General features: G+C 43.9%; 1 protein-coding gene across 1 annotated transcript in view; it reads left to right on the top strand.

The window, feature by feature from the left end:
- The window catches only part of ENPP3 (ectonucleotide pyrophosphatase/phosphodiesterase 3), a 128,110-nt gene that overhangs the window by 48,253 nt on the left and 62,160 nt on the right, over positions 1-17,697 (top strand). Inside the window, exons 7-9 of the mRNA XM_083176707.1 lie at positions 3,358-3,437; positions 5,679-5,798; positions 6,569-6,678. Coding sequence (XP_083032833.1) covers positions 3,358-3,437; positions 5,679-5,798; positions 6,569-6,678 — 310 coding nt within the window. The remainder of the gene's footprint in view (positions 1-3,357; positions 3,438-5,678; positions 5,799-6,568; positions 6,679-17,697) is intronic.

Below are 17,697 nucleotides of genomic sequence, written 5' to 3'. Positions count from 1 at the left end.
TGTGTCTTTGTTATACATTCCCACACATGTAAATGAGGGGATTCGGCGGCGGCGTCTCTGACTCCTCACTGTGTCCTGCTGCACCAGTTGTGGCTCTGCAATGAAGAACTGCAGCAGCAATGCAGAGATTTTCTGTGAAGAGCCACACTGGGGAGCAGGTGCCATGCCAACCACATGCAGGTATCCACAGAACCGGATTAAGGGAAGGGGTTTGTTACTACAGCTCTAATATACATACGTACGTGGGTGCGGCACTCAGCAGCTTTTCAATAAATAAACAACAGTAATATCTATTATCTTCTAGAAGGTGCTAAATAAATAAGAAGTAGATTCAAATTGGTTGCCCATAGCAATATCCCATGTGAAATAGAACTCCCATCGTAGTGAATCTCCCACAGAGAAATGGAAAGGACATTATGGGGCAAAATGTAATAGGGTGAGAGATTCAGAACGTGAGAGATCTGGTAAGAAATCTCCAGGCTCCAGACTCTGCCTGCCCTCCCTCCTCTATCCCCCTTCGATGCTCCAACCCCCAACCGTGGCACTCGCCTATCACCCGATTCCTTAAAAAGTGCTCTCGCACTGCCGAGCGCTTCTGGAAGAAATCATGCTCCCTTGCGGATTATCTCCATTTCAAATTCATTCTTTCCTCCTTCAGCTCTGCCCTTGCTCTGGCCAAGGAATCCTACTTTAAGTCCCTCATCCTTTCTCAATCATCCAATCCCCGCAGGCTCTTCACCACCTTCAACTCCTTGCTCTCCCCCCCTCCTCCAGCTCTTCCGTCCTCCATCGTAGCCGCTGATTTTGCTACCTACTTTTCAACCAAAATCTCCTCTCTCAGGACTGCCATCACTGCTGCCATGACCTCACCCTCTCCCTCCTCCCCTCCTACATCTCCACTCCCCTCCTTCCAACCCCTGTCCTCATTTTACCCCACCACTGCTGCTGAAGTCCACTCTATCCTTCAATCCGCTTCTCCCTCCACCTGCCCGCTCGATCCTATCCCCTCCAATATTATCCGTCGTCTCAGTCCGTCAGTCTGCTCTCACCTGGCTCACCTCTTTAATCTTTCACTATCCTCTGGGATCTTCCCTTCCTCCTTCAAACACGCTCTTGTCTCTCCAATTCTCAAAAAAACAAATCTGGACCCCAACTCTCCATCCAACTACAGGCCCATCTCCCTCCTCCCTTTTGCCTCCAAGCTCCTAGAACGTCTGACCTATAATCGTCTCCTAAGCCACCTTACTGCTAACTCCATTCTAGACCCCCTCCAATCCGGGTTCCGCCCTTTACATTCCACTGAAACTGCCCTGACCAAAGTCACTAACGATTTACTATCGGCTAAATCCAAAGGCCTCTTCTCTATCCTCATCCAGCTTGATCTGTCGGCTGCCTTTGACACTGTTGACCACCCTCTCCTGCTCCTTTGGCATCACTGGCACGGTCTTCTCCTGGTTCCCCTCATACCTCTCCGATCGCTCCTTCTCCGTCTCCACTCCGAGCTCCTCCTCTCCTACTACCCCGCAGCCAGTCGGTGTTCCCCAAGGGTCAGTCCTTGGCCCTCTAGTCTTCTCCCTCTACACCACCTCTCTGGGCACCCTCATCAGCTCCTATGGTTTTCATTACCACCTTTATGCTGATGATACCCTAATCTATCTCTCCTCCCCCGACCTATCCCCATCACTCCTGTCCAAGGTCTCCAAATGCCTCACGGCCATCTCAGCCTGGATGACCCAACGCTTCCTGAAACTAAACATGGCTAAAACTGAACTTCTAATCTTCCATCCCCCGAACATCCCCTCTTCTCCCACTATCTCCATTAGCATTGGTGAAACCGAGATCACCTCCACCGACCAAACGCGCTGCCTCGGTGTCATCATTGACTCCTCCCTCTCTTTCACCCCCCACATTCGTGCTCTCTCACAGTCTTGCCGCTTTCACCTACGCAACATCTCACGCATCAGACCATTCCTCTCCACTGACGCGACCAAAATTCTCATTCACTCTCTTGTCATCTCCCGCCTTGACTACTGCAACATCCTTCTCTCTGGGCTACCTCTCACCCGCCTCGCACCTCTCCAAACCATTCTTAACGCTGCTGCTAGGCTCATCTTCCTCTCCCGCCGCTCTAAATCCGCCTCCCCCTCTGTCTATCTCTTCACTGGCTCCCCATTCCTTTCCGAGTTCTCTTTAAACTCCTCACCACCACCTACAAGGCTCTCTCCTCCTCCACCGCTCCTTACCTCTCTTCACTGATCTCTATCCACACTCCCTCCCGTCCTCTTCGCTCCATCGCTGACCGCCGACTGACCTCTCACCTAATCACCTCCTCCCACTCCCGTGTCCAAGACTTCTCTCGCGCTGCCCCCCTGCACTGGAACAACCTCCCGCCACCCATCAGGCTTTCTGATTCCCTTACCTCCTTCAAGCGCTCCCTCAAAACCCACTTTTTTCGACTAGCCTATCCCTCCTCCTAACCTCTTTTGATCCTCCTATCCTGCCTCCGTTCCCCTCCGTTCCTACTTATCCTGTTGTTTTTCGTTCGTCCACCCACCTATTTTTAGTATGTTAACTCTTATGAGTAGGGTCCTCCTGCCTCACGTACTCACCCTACCTCTTTACCTCACCTGTCCTCCTGTCCTGTTCTTCCCTTCCTCTACTTCATCTTCAGTCTCCTCGACAATTTTGACACCTACTTCTGAACTGATGCTGATTTTATTTCTACCAGCTATACCCCTATTTATACTGTATTTTTCTACACACCCTGTACGTTACCTTGTCATTTGTTTTTTGTTTGCTATGTACGGCGCTGCGGACACTTTGCGGCGCCTTATAAATAAACGTACTACTACTACTAGGCTTTTTTTTATAGTGGCAATCATTTACACTGCAAAACCAGTTTGATTTTGCAGTGTAAATGATTGCCGCTTTAAAAAATCTGGAGATTTCTTGCCAAATCTCTCACTTTCTGAATCTCTCATCCTATTACATTTCTGAATCTCTCATTGAATTACATTTCACCGAAAGTTAATTTGAGCATGTCTGCTAGTTGACAGCAAATCAACGCCTGCAATGGCCAAACTAAAACGACAGAACTGCAAACATTGTTCATATACACAGCAAGGATTTGTTACTGGTGCAGTCATTCCCAAAATGACAAACACACTTTCTAAGCAGTTTTAGATACTTTTATTGAGACACTAATTTACAAAATATGCTGAAGTACTGTAACTCTGAATGTTTTATGCAAATAACACTATTTAATTTTTGAAAAATGTATATATTTTTAAAGAATGTGTTAAATGATTAATTGCAAATTGTTTATTTATATAATAAATAAATGCTTAATCACTGTAGAGACATGTGGAACGCATTCAAAGTTTATGAGATCAGTGTACCCCACAAAGACCTTTCCCAACCACTACTCACTAGTCACAGTAAGTCAAATCTCATGATTTTTGTTGTATTATAAATGCATAAAGCTTATAAATCCAGGAATAAAGCACAAATGATTATTTTACAGCATACTTGCCTACTATTGAAAACTAGTTTCAGGGATATTATACAGTAGTTGGTAATAGAATTTTGCGCAGCGCCCCATTGAGGGGGGGCGTGTCATGCTCCACCCAAAGGGCGTGTCTAGTTCCATATATAGAGAGATTGTGAAAAGAGATTGTGAACATGGCACCTAGAAGCCTGGGTGTGCACTGCTACATCTGAGAGAAATCTTTTAAAATAACTTATATCCAAATGTAGATGAGCCCCAAAGCAGTTAGTAAGAGCTACTACTTGGTAAAGTACTGGGAAATGGTGCTGATTCTCTCTAAATATATCTATCTCTTTCCATTTTTCCTCAAAAATGTAACAGTGTAATGTGGGCTAGGTGAAATTAGGGAGATTGCTAGACTAATCAGGGAGAGAGGGAGATTGCTGCTATTTCAGGGAATCTTCTGCAGAATGCAGTAGGGTAGGCAACAATGTTTTACAGACATGCCTGGCTGTCATCTAGAAATAATAACTCCACAATTTCACAGGCCATGTGGGCTGGGTACAGATGGAGCCATTCTCATTGTACCCACAGGAATTAAAAAAATGTGCTTTGCGATCCAGTCTGTATTAGACCCTTAGTTCAATAATTTCTCATTTTGTAAATTTATATGAAACTGATGAACAGAGTTAGTTGCAGTAACTAATAGTGACCAATTAATTTTCTATGTGTAGAAAAGAGGATTAAATTAGGAATATGTGCCATATTTCCAATTGCATGATTAATGAGTTGAAGCATTCATCTGCCCCAGTTTCCCCTCCCTCCTCTTAACCCAATTTATGTCTCATGCTCATCAATGGCATGTGATACTGTACTTCCAAATGGTGCTTTAATCCCCTAAGGGACAAAACTAACCTACAGTACAGAAACATTTGGCAGGTTGAATTTACTGTACTATTAATCATTGACTTGGTGTATGAGCAAAAAAGAAAATATATTAGTTTGCGTGAACATTCAGTAAAGAGACTGTTTAATTGCATCCTTCTGAGTTCCTTATAGGCAGGGGTTAAAGTGGGGAGAACAGAGTTCCACCACCTCTAATGATCAAATGGAACTAGTTCAACATCCATCTTGGCCCTGCAGTTGTTCTTACAGAAAAGCATTATAGTTTGCAGAGGGTTGCAAAAAACTCTACCACTGGCCTGGCTCTGCCCACCGGGCGTGAGGAGAGGGAGGTTGTTAGGTGTCAGAGGGAAATTAGTTCCACCACCTCTCCAGGATTACTTTAAACCCTGCTTATAGGCTTTAAGTTTGAATTTGTACCTACGGATCTATTTGCACCTGCAGCCCTAAGTTCCTGAATACAATTTTCTAGATGCATGAAATAAAAAATGTTTCAACTACAATTTTACTTTGCTGACATCTGAGGAAACTATCCTTTTACAGTATGTCAAAAGGATACATTTTAACTTTAGTTCCTTTTTAGTTATTATATAAGTTATGTTGAGCTCCATATGGATAAAACACATGTGGCAGACAAGGTGCACATTAGCAAGGGTGTGGTATAGGGTTCCGACAGTTGGGATCCTGACAGTCATTAGCCCGATGTCGGGATCCCGACTGGCTGGACTCAGATAGCATGGCGAGCGCAACTAAGCACACGGTGGCTCGCTACACTCGCCATCTATTCTATTCTGTCGGTGTTTTAACAGTCGGGATCCCGAAGTTGGGTAAATGACTGTCGGGATCCCAACTGTGGGGACCCCGTCCGGCACCACATTAGCAAGTGGTATACTTTTTGGTTAGCTGAAGTAACCGGCTACAAATAGTGGTAACATTTGTATCCTGCCATAATGAGGGGATGTAATGCAGTCCAGATAACCAGATGTACGGGATGCCAGTCAATCTCTATATATATTTACAGAGGCAATCATTCACAAGACCTAGTTTGCCTCTTAAAATATCAGAGATTGGCCAGCATCCTGCGCGTCCAACAATCTGGACATGAGATTTTCATGGCCCGTGATTAGAATTTGGAAGCTTGTAATCTTCTGACATAAGTAGTCTTCTGACAGAATCAATTTATAAGTAATATAAGCAATAACTCAGATAGTCATCCTTATGTTCATATATGTTATATGAAAATACTATTTTGTAACAGATTTTTAATGCTAACATTTTCTGATTCAAGGGATTGTTTCCAGAATCAAATGGCATCATTGATAACAATATGTATGATTTCAATAAGAACAAGATGTTCTCTCTTTCCTCGAATGAGAAATTTAATGCCACCTGGTGGTATGGAGAGCCGGTATGTTGTGGTCATTCTTTCCATTTCCATTGAATAAGCAGATAGCAACATTGGGCCTGATTCAGATGTGGTTGTAGGTGCATCCTGAAGGGCAAAGTAATGGGTCCCAATACACAGGATGCAGGAACGGCATCAGAAGGTTAGTGATTGGCAGCCTGACAGCAGCACTTCCCTGCTGCCAGCTCCTTCTTTGTGATATGAGCCTTGTGCTGCAGGTTAAAGTTATACTGCACCTGGCTCCTGTCACTGTGGAATTGCAGCCATGCACTTTGGTTTCATCCCCTCTGAGGGTAACACTCAGGTGTAGCCAGCACCACCTCAGTTATGCAACTATGTCCATGTATGACTAGTATACATGGATCAGAATGCAGAAGGCTGGCCTTCCTACTGTTTATTCAATCTGCTGCCATCATCATTATTAATATGACGACATGCACCCACTTCTGCATGAGACAGGCATCCCATCTCTGTCCATACACTGTGATTGAGAACAGAATTCGGCGGCATGACTCCCTTAAGATGGCTCATTTCCATGTGATTACATGGTCGCTGGGCAGCTACCACCCAGACATGCCTTATCAGATGGATCAGTCAGTTTGCACTTACAATCACTGTCTATGTGAGCATGCATGGTGTAGAAGATGTACAGTTAGTGGACGCTCTAAGTAACACATGTAGTTTATTGATATCTTTCCACATTATCACTTGCATCAGGCCCAAAGACAATAGTTTAGTTCCCTTTTTTAATTGTATCTTTCTGTGTTATATAGGTCTGGCTGACTGCTATGTACCAAGGATTGAAATCTGGTACATTCTTCTGGCCTGGGTCCGATGTTGCGATAAATGGTACTTTCCCTACCCTCTATGAAATTTATAATGGGTAAGTAATGTTAAAAAAAGAGGATAAGAAAATATTTCATTTAGATTTGTCATAATAATGAAATGTAATTAATATGTATTTGATACATCCATAACCTGGAAAACACCCTAGGAGTAGGCACATAGATGGTAGGATAATACCATTTCAGAACTGGATGTATGTAATGGGTATGTAGTTATAGGAGGATGAAGTCAAAAGGTCAAATATGACTATGACGATGGCATCATTATGACACCATTTGTGGGTGGACATTGGGCCTGATACATTTTTTGAGCAAAACATTATTTACCACCATGTTTTGCCTAACGGGCAATTCAGTTACAGACTTTTTTTTGTACAAAAAATTTACCCATTTTCATGCAAAAACACACAAGATCCCAGATAAGTTCCTAAGTTCTCAGATCCATGTGGTTTTACTGCCATAATTGCAAAACTGATCAGTTATGGGGCAGATAAAAAAATTCCTTGATAGTGGCACAATTACCCTCAGAAATTTACAGTAGCTAACTGAATATTCCCACTAAGGGAGGTATTCAATTAATCCAGTTTTTCAGGTTAACCAAAAAAAGGACTTTTTTGATGCTAAATTATTCTATTGTGGGCGTTTTCACCTGTTTTTTTTAGTAATTTTATCCAATGCATTTGACTTTTTTTTTTGGTGAAAAAGCATCAGCAAAAATTGACTACAAACCAGGAAAAAATACATCCGCAATTTTGTTGAAAACATGTGGATCATATCATATGAATAATTATAATAATCATATGAATAATTCGGGCAGTGTCTTCTATTGGTTTTGATTGATTTTTTAAGAGGGTGTAAATATATTGAATATCCTGGATTTATAACAGTATGTCACAATACAATAGGTTATTTTGGATCAAGAATTGCTATGTACAGTAGGTCTGAGATGGTACAATTGTCACTAACTGATGAAGATGCCAATAAATTTTTCTTTGAACAGGAAGATTTCAATAAATTACCCACTGAATCTTCCATTAATTTATCCAACAAACTTTTGCGATTAAGTAAGAAGGAAATAGATCTAGTACTACATGATCAATTCTTATCGGATTATTTCCTAAATAAAAAGATCCCAAGGGGATTCCGTATAGCAAATGTCCCTAAAATAGGGAGAAGGAATCCTACATTCTGTGCAAAATGATGTTCAGTTCTTAATAAATGGTCACTAAGTCTAGTTCTATTGTTGAGGAAGTGGGCAATGAATTGTCTAACGTAAGATCTGAGCTAACTGATATTAGAAAATTGTCACTCCAGTCCTGACCAATGATAACTCGGATAAATGGCTTGAGAAATTAGACACCACGCTCGTGTGCTATAGAAATGATTTGGTATAATTTAAAAGAAAGAAGTTAGAAACAGTGCATACTGATAATAACCAACATTCGGTCTACCGTTGGTTGGTACGAGATAACACAAATGGGTCTCGTAGACCATATTGGCAGTACGGATGGTGTAATGGTCAGCATGGTTCGATTCCCACCATGGCTCTAACTGTGCGGAGTTTGTATATTCTCCCCGTACTTGCGTGGGTTTCCTCCCACAATCCAAAAATATACTGGTATTTTAATTGGCTCCCAACAAAATGAACCCTATAATGTCTGTGTGTGCATGTGCATGTGGTAGAGAATATAGATTGTAAGCTCCACTGGGGCAGGGACTGATGTGAATGTTCAACTATACTCTGTAAAGTGCTGCAGAATATGTATGCGCTATATAAGAAACTGTTAATAAATAAATAAATATAGAAATAGAACTGTGTACACGGTAGATACCGGATCATCACAGTCCTCAACTGACAAGGAGGGAAATAATCAACTACCACCTAGTGGTGCAGGTGCCCAGTCTTTTTTAGAACCATGAAGGGGCTACAAATCCAGAAGAAGAACGCATACCAGACAGGGTAGTTACAAGCCAAGAGGGCAGAAATCACCAATAACTAACACTGTGATTAGTATATCAAATTGCTCCCTAACACCAGGAGAGGAAGCACTACTAAACATGGGTTTAGGTTTTGTGCCTGTCTTTACTAGAGCTAAATTTGACACCTCAATTGATCAGTACAAGTTAGGCCATAAATTACGGCTAAGAGACCATTATAAGGATTCTTCGTCTGACAATAATATAGACAAGTCAGATATTGAAGAAACTGAGTATGTTTGATCGAGTGTCATATAATCTTTACATTAGAACTTTTTAAGGATGCTAGATTATGATCTAGAGCATTCAGAGGCACCACAGAGGTGGAACTCGAAGAGAACAATCAAATAGTCATCCGCCCCGCCGATAAGGGGGGTTCGGTGGTTGCCATGAACTACTGTGACTATGACAATGAGGTTAAATCACAATTAACTGATGACACTATATATGAAAATCTAGGAAAATGCCATCCTATGTATAGGATTAAAAAGGATTGATATGCATCTGGATCAGGCTGTGTGTGCAGGATAATTGGATGATGCTATTAACAATTACCTAAGAATAGAACATCCAATTTTTCCCAGCCTGTACAAAATTCCCCAAGGGGTTGGACTCATGACATAGAACATGAAATGCCATCAATGTCATCTCCCAAGGGTGATGCCCAATGTCATTGTAGAGGGCATGTAGAATCCAAAATGCCAAAGTTCAGTAACACAAAGAAAATAAATGTAAATCGTTTGAGGAGAAACGTCAGCTTGACAATATGCCATTTACTACACGGAGTGGCAAGGAATGGCTAAGGCCCAGGTCTATGTTCATGACTATTGGTTCAGCTTCACTCGACGATCTCTTCTCCTCCCCCCACTTAAAATTTAGAGAGTTTGTCATCAAAAACACACCTGTACATTCTGAAAACATGGTAATCCCCAAGGAGAGTCCAAGTGTGTTGGTCATTGCGATGCCTGACCTTCCCATCACTGTACACCATTTGCACGCCCTCTTCATATGCTGGAAGGATCACTCATAGTCCAGTTCATGAATTTAAGATTGAAGGTGTCAATGTTGAAGTACACCAGGAGGAGGATATTGATGTAGCTTGCACTGAGGAGGATATTGATGCAGCTGGCGCTGAGGAGGAAGTTGACAAGGAGGATGCGTATGTGGTTTGCTTAAATGAGGCACTGGGTGAGACAGTTGTGCATGGGATGAAAAAGCCCATCAACATGCCTGGTCAGTGTTACGATTAACCCCTGGAGCTCTAAGCAGAAATCCACAGAACAAACTGATTGCAGAGAAATGCTGGATGTTTAATAAAGAATATGAAGTATACAGGTAATAATACAAGTAAAAACTGGAACAGACTTTAGAGCTTACCAAACATCACAATACAGGTCACAGACTGGAGTGCAAGGCATAAAGTGAAGTGCAGGACTTTGGCAGAGGTGCAGGACTTTGGCAGAGGTGCAGGACTTTGGCAGAGGTGCAAGGCTTCAGCAGAGGTGCAGGACATACAGTAGGAGCAAGTTTCATCGTAGGAGCAAGTTTCATCTTTGCTCCTTTGGCCATGGCTAGCCATGGCTAGCCATGGCTATTCTATTGTTCTCAGCTGTAATACGTATTGTATTGCAGCTGAGAACAATAGAATAGCCATGGCTAGCCATGGACAAAGGAGCAAAGATGAAACTTGCTCCTACTGTAGGCTAGGGTGCAGGACAACGGCTGGAAACACTTCCTCCAACACAAGGGACAGACAAGCAATGACCAGATCTGCGTGCTGGTATCAAAAAGACTAAATAGGCACCTCACAGGTGTCCAATGTAAGCTGATTGTCTCAATCACCAGGCACCTGATTCCCAAAAGTCTAGAGACATAGCACAAGTCCAAAGGTGCCTGATGACCCCTAGTGATGAGACACAAGCAAAACACAGACAGACCTAACAGTCAGAAGACCAAAAAATCTACCTCTTTTGTCTGGAATAATTTTTATCCAAATCTGGACAACACTTATTTTGCCATATGTAGCTTATGTAAAACTGCAAAAAGTAGGGGTAAGGACATTGGCCACATAGGGACATCCTCCCTAATGCATCACCTGAAGCTTATTCATAAGTCCCTGTTTAGATCAGAAACTCTGGCCAGGACCGTAGGCAGTGCAGTGACACCTAAATCCCTTGATTCTGTTGTATCCAAGAGCCTGAAAACCACACCAGCAAGTCCACCCTCCATGTCACCGGCATGACTGACTCCTCTTCTATCCGGGATTCCTCCGGAGCATCCTACAATGATACACCTACTGCTGTGGATGCTGGGAGTCATTCATCATCACAGAGGGGAAGTTGGAACGCCACTACTTCTTTCACAAAGCAACAGTCCTTTGTGATGAAGATGAAGTACAACAGTGGTCATCCTATGGCAAAGCAGATAATTGCGGCTTTGACAGTTATGTTGGTGTTAGACGTGCATCTGGTATCCGCCATTAGTGGAATGGAATTTACACAAATGATGGAGGTAGTGTCCCCCCGATACCAAGTCCCATCTAGATTCCAGTTTATTAGGCAGGCGATACCCAGGATGTACAGAGACGTCCGAAAAAGTGTCCTCATTGCCCTGAAAAATGCAGTTGTACCCACTGTCCACGTAAACACAGACATATGGACAAGTGGTACAGGGCAAACTAAGGACTATATGACTATATGACTGTGACAGCCCACTGGGTAGATGCATCACCTTCCGCAGTAACAGCAGCATCTCCGAAACGCCAGCTAGTTCCAAGGCAGTTCACAGACTGGAGTGCAAGGCATAAAGTGAAGTGCAGGACTTTGGCAGAGGTGCAGTACTTTGGCAGACATGCAGGATCTATGTATCTCCAGTCTCACTAAGAGGCACAACAACGAGAACCTCTTAGAGAAACTGAGGGAAATCATCGGGCAATGGCTTACCCCACTTAGTCTCTCCTGGGGATTTGTGGTATCGGACAATGGCAGTAACATTGTGTGGGCATTACATATGGGCAAATTCCAACCTGTGCCATGTTTTGCCCACACAATAAATTTGGTGCTGCAGCATTAAAGTGACAGGGACGTACATGAGATGCTTGCAGTGGACCACAAAATTGTAGGATACTTTGCCATTTTGCCACTTCCTGCATACTGGAGCTTCAGTAAACCCCCCTGAACCTGCCCTGCATTCACCTCAAACAAGAGGTTGCAACTCAGTGGAACACCCTATATGTTGCACAGGATGGAGGAGCAGCAAAAAGCCATTCAAGCCTACACAGCCACCTATGACATAGGCAAAGGAGGGATGTTGTATCTAACTCAAGCACAGAGGAGATTGATTTCCATGTTGTGCAAAGTTCTCCAGCCGTTTGAACTGCCACATGTGAAGTCAGTTCCGACAATGCCAGCTTGAGTCAGGTCATTCCCCTGACCAAGATGTTGCAGAAGCAGCTGGGGAAAGTGAAGGAGGAACTAAAGCGTTGCGATTCCGCAAAGTATGTAGGTCTTGTGGATGAAGCCCTTCATTTGCTTTGCCTGGATATAAGGGCGGTCAGTCTATTAAAGTCAGAGCACTACATTTTGGCCATCCTGCTCGATCCTCGGTTTAAAGCCTAGGTTGTGTCTCTTGTTTTTGGCGGACACAAGTCTACAGCTGTGCAAAGACCTGCTTGTGCTTGTCATCTGAAGCGGAATGTGACACGACAACAGCTCCTCTTTTTCCATTTTGGCCCACATATACAGGTATGGCAGCGAAGAAACAACTCAATTTTCCTGCCTGACCTGCTGGCTGGCAGTGATGCAGGGCAAGCAGGAGTGAGTTTGGATATCTGGCCCGGACTGAAGGACCTGCCAACAATTGCTGACATGTCTACTGTCACTGCATACAATGCTGTCACCAATGAAAATATGGTGGAGGATTATATTGGTGACAGCATCCAAGTAGGCATGTCAGACAGTCTGTACCTGTACTGGCAGGAAAAAGAGGAAATTTGGAGGCCCCTGTACAAACTGGCTCTATTTTACCTGAGTTGTCCCCCCTCAAGTGTGTACTCCGAAAGAGTTTTTAGTGCAGCCAGGAACCTGGTCAGGGAGCGGCAAAAGGGGTTGCTTCCACAAAATGTGGAGAAGAAGATGTTCATCAAAATGAACGATCAATTCTTCAACAAAGACCAGCAATTGCCTCCAGAGACTACAGATGGACCTGTAATGATGGATTCCAGTGGGGACAAACTGATAATCTGTGAAGTGGGTGAGGAATCGGAGGATAAGGACAACATCTTATCTCTGTAGAGCCATTTTGTGTAGGTAGAGATTAATTGCCAGTTTGTTTTGTTGCGGTCCATACAAACCAGTCTTTTCAGACACAGTCGTGTGGCAGACCCTGTCACTGAAATGATTGGTTTGTTAAAGACAGTGTACATGTCCTGTTTACTATACAACATAAGAACGGGTGGGAGGGCCCAAGGACAATTCCATCTTGCACCTCTTTTTTTTGCATGATGTGCTCTTTGGGACATAGTTTTTCAAACTGTCATCCTGTCTTCCACTCCTAGATGGGCCACATGTTTGTGCCGCCCACTTGTGTCAGCTAGCATAGTCATCCAGCTACCTCGGTGCAACCTCTTGGCCTAAAAGCAACATTGTGAGGTGTGAGGTGTTCAAGATAGACTGGAAATGAGTGGGAATGAATGTTAATGAGGTTTATAATAGGGTAGGAGCCAAATTTTTTTTTGTGATTTTAGCAGTTTAAAAAAAAAAAAAATACATGAAACACAAGGAAGAGTGGTGTTACAAAACAGATCCAGATTGTTAGGAGGTGGCCGGGCTATTCCTGAGCAGGGGCGGATCCAGGATAAAATGACAGGGGGGGCACCATGATAAAAAAGGGTTTGGGTGGGGGAGGGGCGGTGTTAGTGGTGCCAGTGTACATGTTAAGAGAGCAGCAGGAGAGGGTGGGAATGAAATTAAAAATAGGCCCTGGCATTTAAAGTACGCAGGCCCACCATGGCGAAAAAAGTGAAGGATGTAGTTGTGCGCGCGCCAAAGGCGCGCTCCGGAAAAGGGTGTGTGGCCAATCAACAGGGGGTTTGTCAACACCATATACAACTTCTACACATTATGCAACAAAATACTAGACCCCATTATACTTGCAAAGGAAAAAAGACAAATCTGTGGGTGTAGAATGGACTTATGAGGGTCCTCTACAGTCCACAGAGCCCAGCGCTAAAATAGGAAGAATTAATTTTGAAATGGGTAATAAAAATATCCTGTGCTCAGCTGCAGCAGGTGCAAGTGAGTCTGCTTGTGGCTCACTAAGGGATTAGCAAAAAGAAGTGGTTATGCACTCGCGCTGCTGAGAACAGAAGTATGCCTCGTGAACCGTACTGAACAGAAGGACACAGGGCACAATTTAATTAACACTGTTAATTTTTATATATATAAGAATTTCATAGTAAAAAAGAGCTCATACAAAAGCATATACACAAACAATAAATATATATAGCACAGAAAAATACACAAAATACAAAATCATAGGCAGATACCATATAATTTGATATAAGAGACACTTGAATGAATTGTGTCGAGATAGCCAATTCCTGAACGGGTCACGTGTAAGGTCGATACAATGGAGATTTTGAGGGTTAATGTTAGTATGAAGCTTTCAGCAGCCAATTTGGTAGTAGCAGGGTAAGTGAATAATGACAGCGGTGGAGAGTACAAGCCAGAGCACTATGTAGCGGGAGAAACTGCAGGTAACCTGTTAGCGCTAATCAAAACGCCAGAAAGGTAAAGTCAGGTAGTATGGAATCTCCTTACAGTATGCTCACCCTCCTTGATGAATGGTTGCGGAGGGGCGGGGAGCCCGATGTCGCGATGGCTCAACCCAGTGCTCAAGATGTATTGACGTCCGTACTTTAATTCCAGTAAAGGGCAGCAGGGGAAGACGCCGTATGATTGGCTAGTGCAGGCGGCTGTAGGCGCTAATGCGCTGAGTGTAGCTTCCGGAGTTTAGCAGCGGCAGTCCGTGTGGTAAGCCGGCTCCGTATACACGACCTCGTGAACTCAGGAAAGGATTGGCTCTGGGGCGGAAGTGACGTCGACGCGTTTCGTTCCCTTGACAACCGGGAACTTTTTCAAGACCCATTATACTTGCCCCTTACACATGATGCCAAATGGAATGAGCCAAAATTGACATAATGCCACATGGATTGAGCCAAAATTTACATAATAACACACACGGATTGAGCCAAAATTCACATAATGCCACACGGATTGAGCCAAAATTCACATAATGCAACACGGATTGGGAAAAAATTCCCATAATGCCACACGGATTGAGCCAAAATTCCCATAATGCCACACGGATTGAGACAAAATTCACATAATGCCACATGGATTGAGACAGAATTCACATAATGCCACACAGATTAAGCCAAAATTCACAATAAACTTCATAAACAGGGACATTGTCCACCAAAGGCTCGCATTAAACATTTACACCATAATGTCCATTACACGTTAAGTTACACTCCATTATGTCCATTATGTGTTATGCCAAACACCATAATGCCTATTAAAAATTATGCTACATAAGTGCTGTTTCTCTACATGCTCATTGCCAAGGGTTCCATGCTCATTGCCAGAGGTTCCATGCTTGTTGCCATGTGGGATTACATGCTCATTGCCAAGGGGGAATACATGCTCGTGGTAAATGGGGGACAGCAGAAGTGATAGCCACTGATAGTGGCAGAGCCTGGCTGTATTCAGAGCACTGCAGGTACCGGCTATTTGAAATAATACCACGTTCACACCAGAAAATGCATTCCCAGGTTGGCCCCTTTTACACCAGCCTAGTCCCTGCATTTTCTGGTGTGAGGGGGAGAGAAAACCACCCCTCCCCCCTTTAACCAGTTATCTCATTTAACTGGCTATTTCTTCGGAACCAACTGACCCATTTACATGAGACAAGTATTATATTGAAGAACTTTTGAGTGGGCTTTGAATGATTTTGGTCCAGTGAAATTGGAACGTTTGGTTCCAGAGTAATCTGCCCTTAAAGAACATGAACAGCCATGAAATTACATTTCAAAAATAAAAAAAATCGGTTTACACGCTATATCTCTGGAACCGATTGACCGATTTGGACCAGCCTGGTATCATATTGAAGGCCCAGTGATTTGGAATTGAATGAAATCAACCACAAGCTTCTGTGATGCCAGGGCGGAAACTGGCAGCCGTCGGAACCGGGTGGGGGTCGGAATTGACGGGTCCCATATTATCCTATGGGGAAAAAACGTTACAGGTTTGCCAGGCGATATCTCCGGTTCCCGGGGGGCTAGAGACATGGGGCTGGGCTCGTTGGAAAGCCCTGGTCCTCAGCTACAAAATAAATGACAGGGGGGGCACGTGCCCGGGTGTCCCCCCCTGAATCCGCCACTGTTCCTGAGTACCGGCCCCAGCGTACTGGGATTAATGGCTGCACAGGAGCTCCAGGTTCTTTGTCGGCCATGTTCTTCCAGTGTCTGCCGGGCAGCAGGTTGGAAGCATCAGGGACGTTGCTAGGCAATAGCTTTTGTACCAACGGAGGGGAGGCAGACAGAGGCTCCAGCTGACGCACCCCATGCCAGAGGAGGGTGTTTTTTAAATAAAACCTGTCTCGTTCTGCTCAGAGGCGCCGGTTATAGTGTCTTGACTGCCTGTGCTGCTTCAGCATGTCAGCGTGTTCCCAGCGTCTTGTCTACATGCCTGCTACAGTGTGTCAGCATGTTCCCTGCCTACTCTAGGAGATTCCTGGCTGTATCAGTTCATTCCACCTGTGTCAGACAAGTCAAAGATCTCTTGCATTTGTCTGTTTTATATTTTTGTTATTTCCTCTCAGTGCATTATTGCATTCCCCACAGTGGGAGCTTAGTACTGTTGGTGTTAACCTTCTGCTCTGCGGCTTTCCCTGTTATGTATTCTGGTTTAAGCTTGTGCATTGTTACACCTCCAGTATTTTAGGGACTTGTATCCTAAGTAAGACCTTGTGCATTGTTGCATCCATGGGGCTAAACTTCCCACATATAGGGGGTGGTGTGTGGTCAGTCTTTTCAGACCCTATCTTTGTGGGGCCTAGCCTCCTGCAGCAGCCTTTTCCCTTATTAAGACCTGGAGTCACCAGAGTGTGGGTGGACCTAATTTGCCCCCACAAACGTGGCTGTTATAGGTGAAGCCTTAGTTTTCAGGAGTCAGAAAGGACTGCTGGGCAACTGCAACTGGGTCTCCACCCCCTTTCTCCTAACACAGATCCAAAACACGGCCGGAGATCCAGACCCAAAACACACAACACGAAATACGAAAAGTGGCCAGTGCACATGTCTAATATATACTCTCCTCTGTTCATTTTCAGAAGCTTTAGTAAATTTACCCTTAAGTTTCTCTGTATTAATATTACAGTCCGATACTGGGATACAAATGGACAGTTAAATGAAAGGGCTCGCTTTCCCATGGGGAAATAGCCCATCTTAAATATAAATTAGAGAGGCCCTTCAGTGAACTGTCCATTTGTTTCCCAGAATACTATGGGGTATATTCAATGCCCTAATGGCGAGCTTTCGATGGCAAGAAGTGCCGATAGTTTGCCGTCAGATCAACTCACTCCCCTTCACTCACTGTTTCCACCTCGCCTGTTCCCTGAGGCTAGTGTGGCCATTAAAACGTCAGGGCTCACCACAAAATGCGCTGCATTTGTGATGAACCTCGCCGTTTAAGGGGATCCTCGCCGTCCTCTCATGGAGAGGATTTGGCCCTTACTTTGAATATAGCGAGGAGATGGCGAGTTGGTTTGAGGATGACTTGTTTTCGGCGAGGAATACCCCAGTATAATAATAGGATCATGAAACTTCTTACCTCTATGGGGGGGATTTAAAGTGTTTTGCTAGCCAGTGGATATTAAATGGTGCCCAATGGACTAATTCAAGTGTTGCTGTATTAGGGCACACCCAGCCACTGGCACTGACATTACTGTTATGTTTTGTAATTTTGATGGGCTGGTAACGAGTGGGAATATAATATTCAAACCCAGAGTCTTGCTGCATC

This window comes from Crinia signifera, chromosome 3 (assembly GCF_055691185.1).
Source record: "Crinia signifera chromosome 3, ASM5569118v1, whole genome shotgun sequence".
In the NCBI taxonomy this organism is placed as follows: domain Eukaryota; kingdom Metazoa; phylum Chordata; class Amphibia; order Anura; family Myobatrachidae; genus Crinia; species Crinia signifera.
Note: the sequence above shows the minus strand (reverse complement) of the source record. Positions and strands in the feature narration are given on the sequence as shown.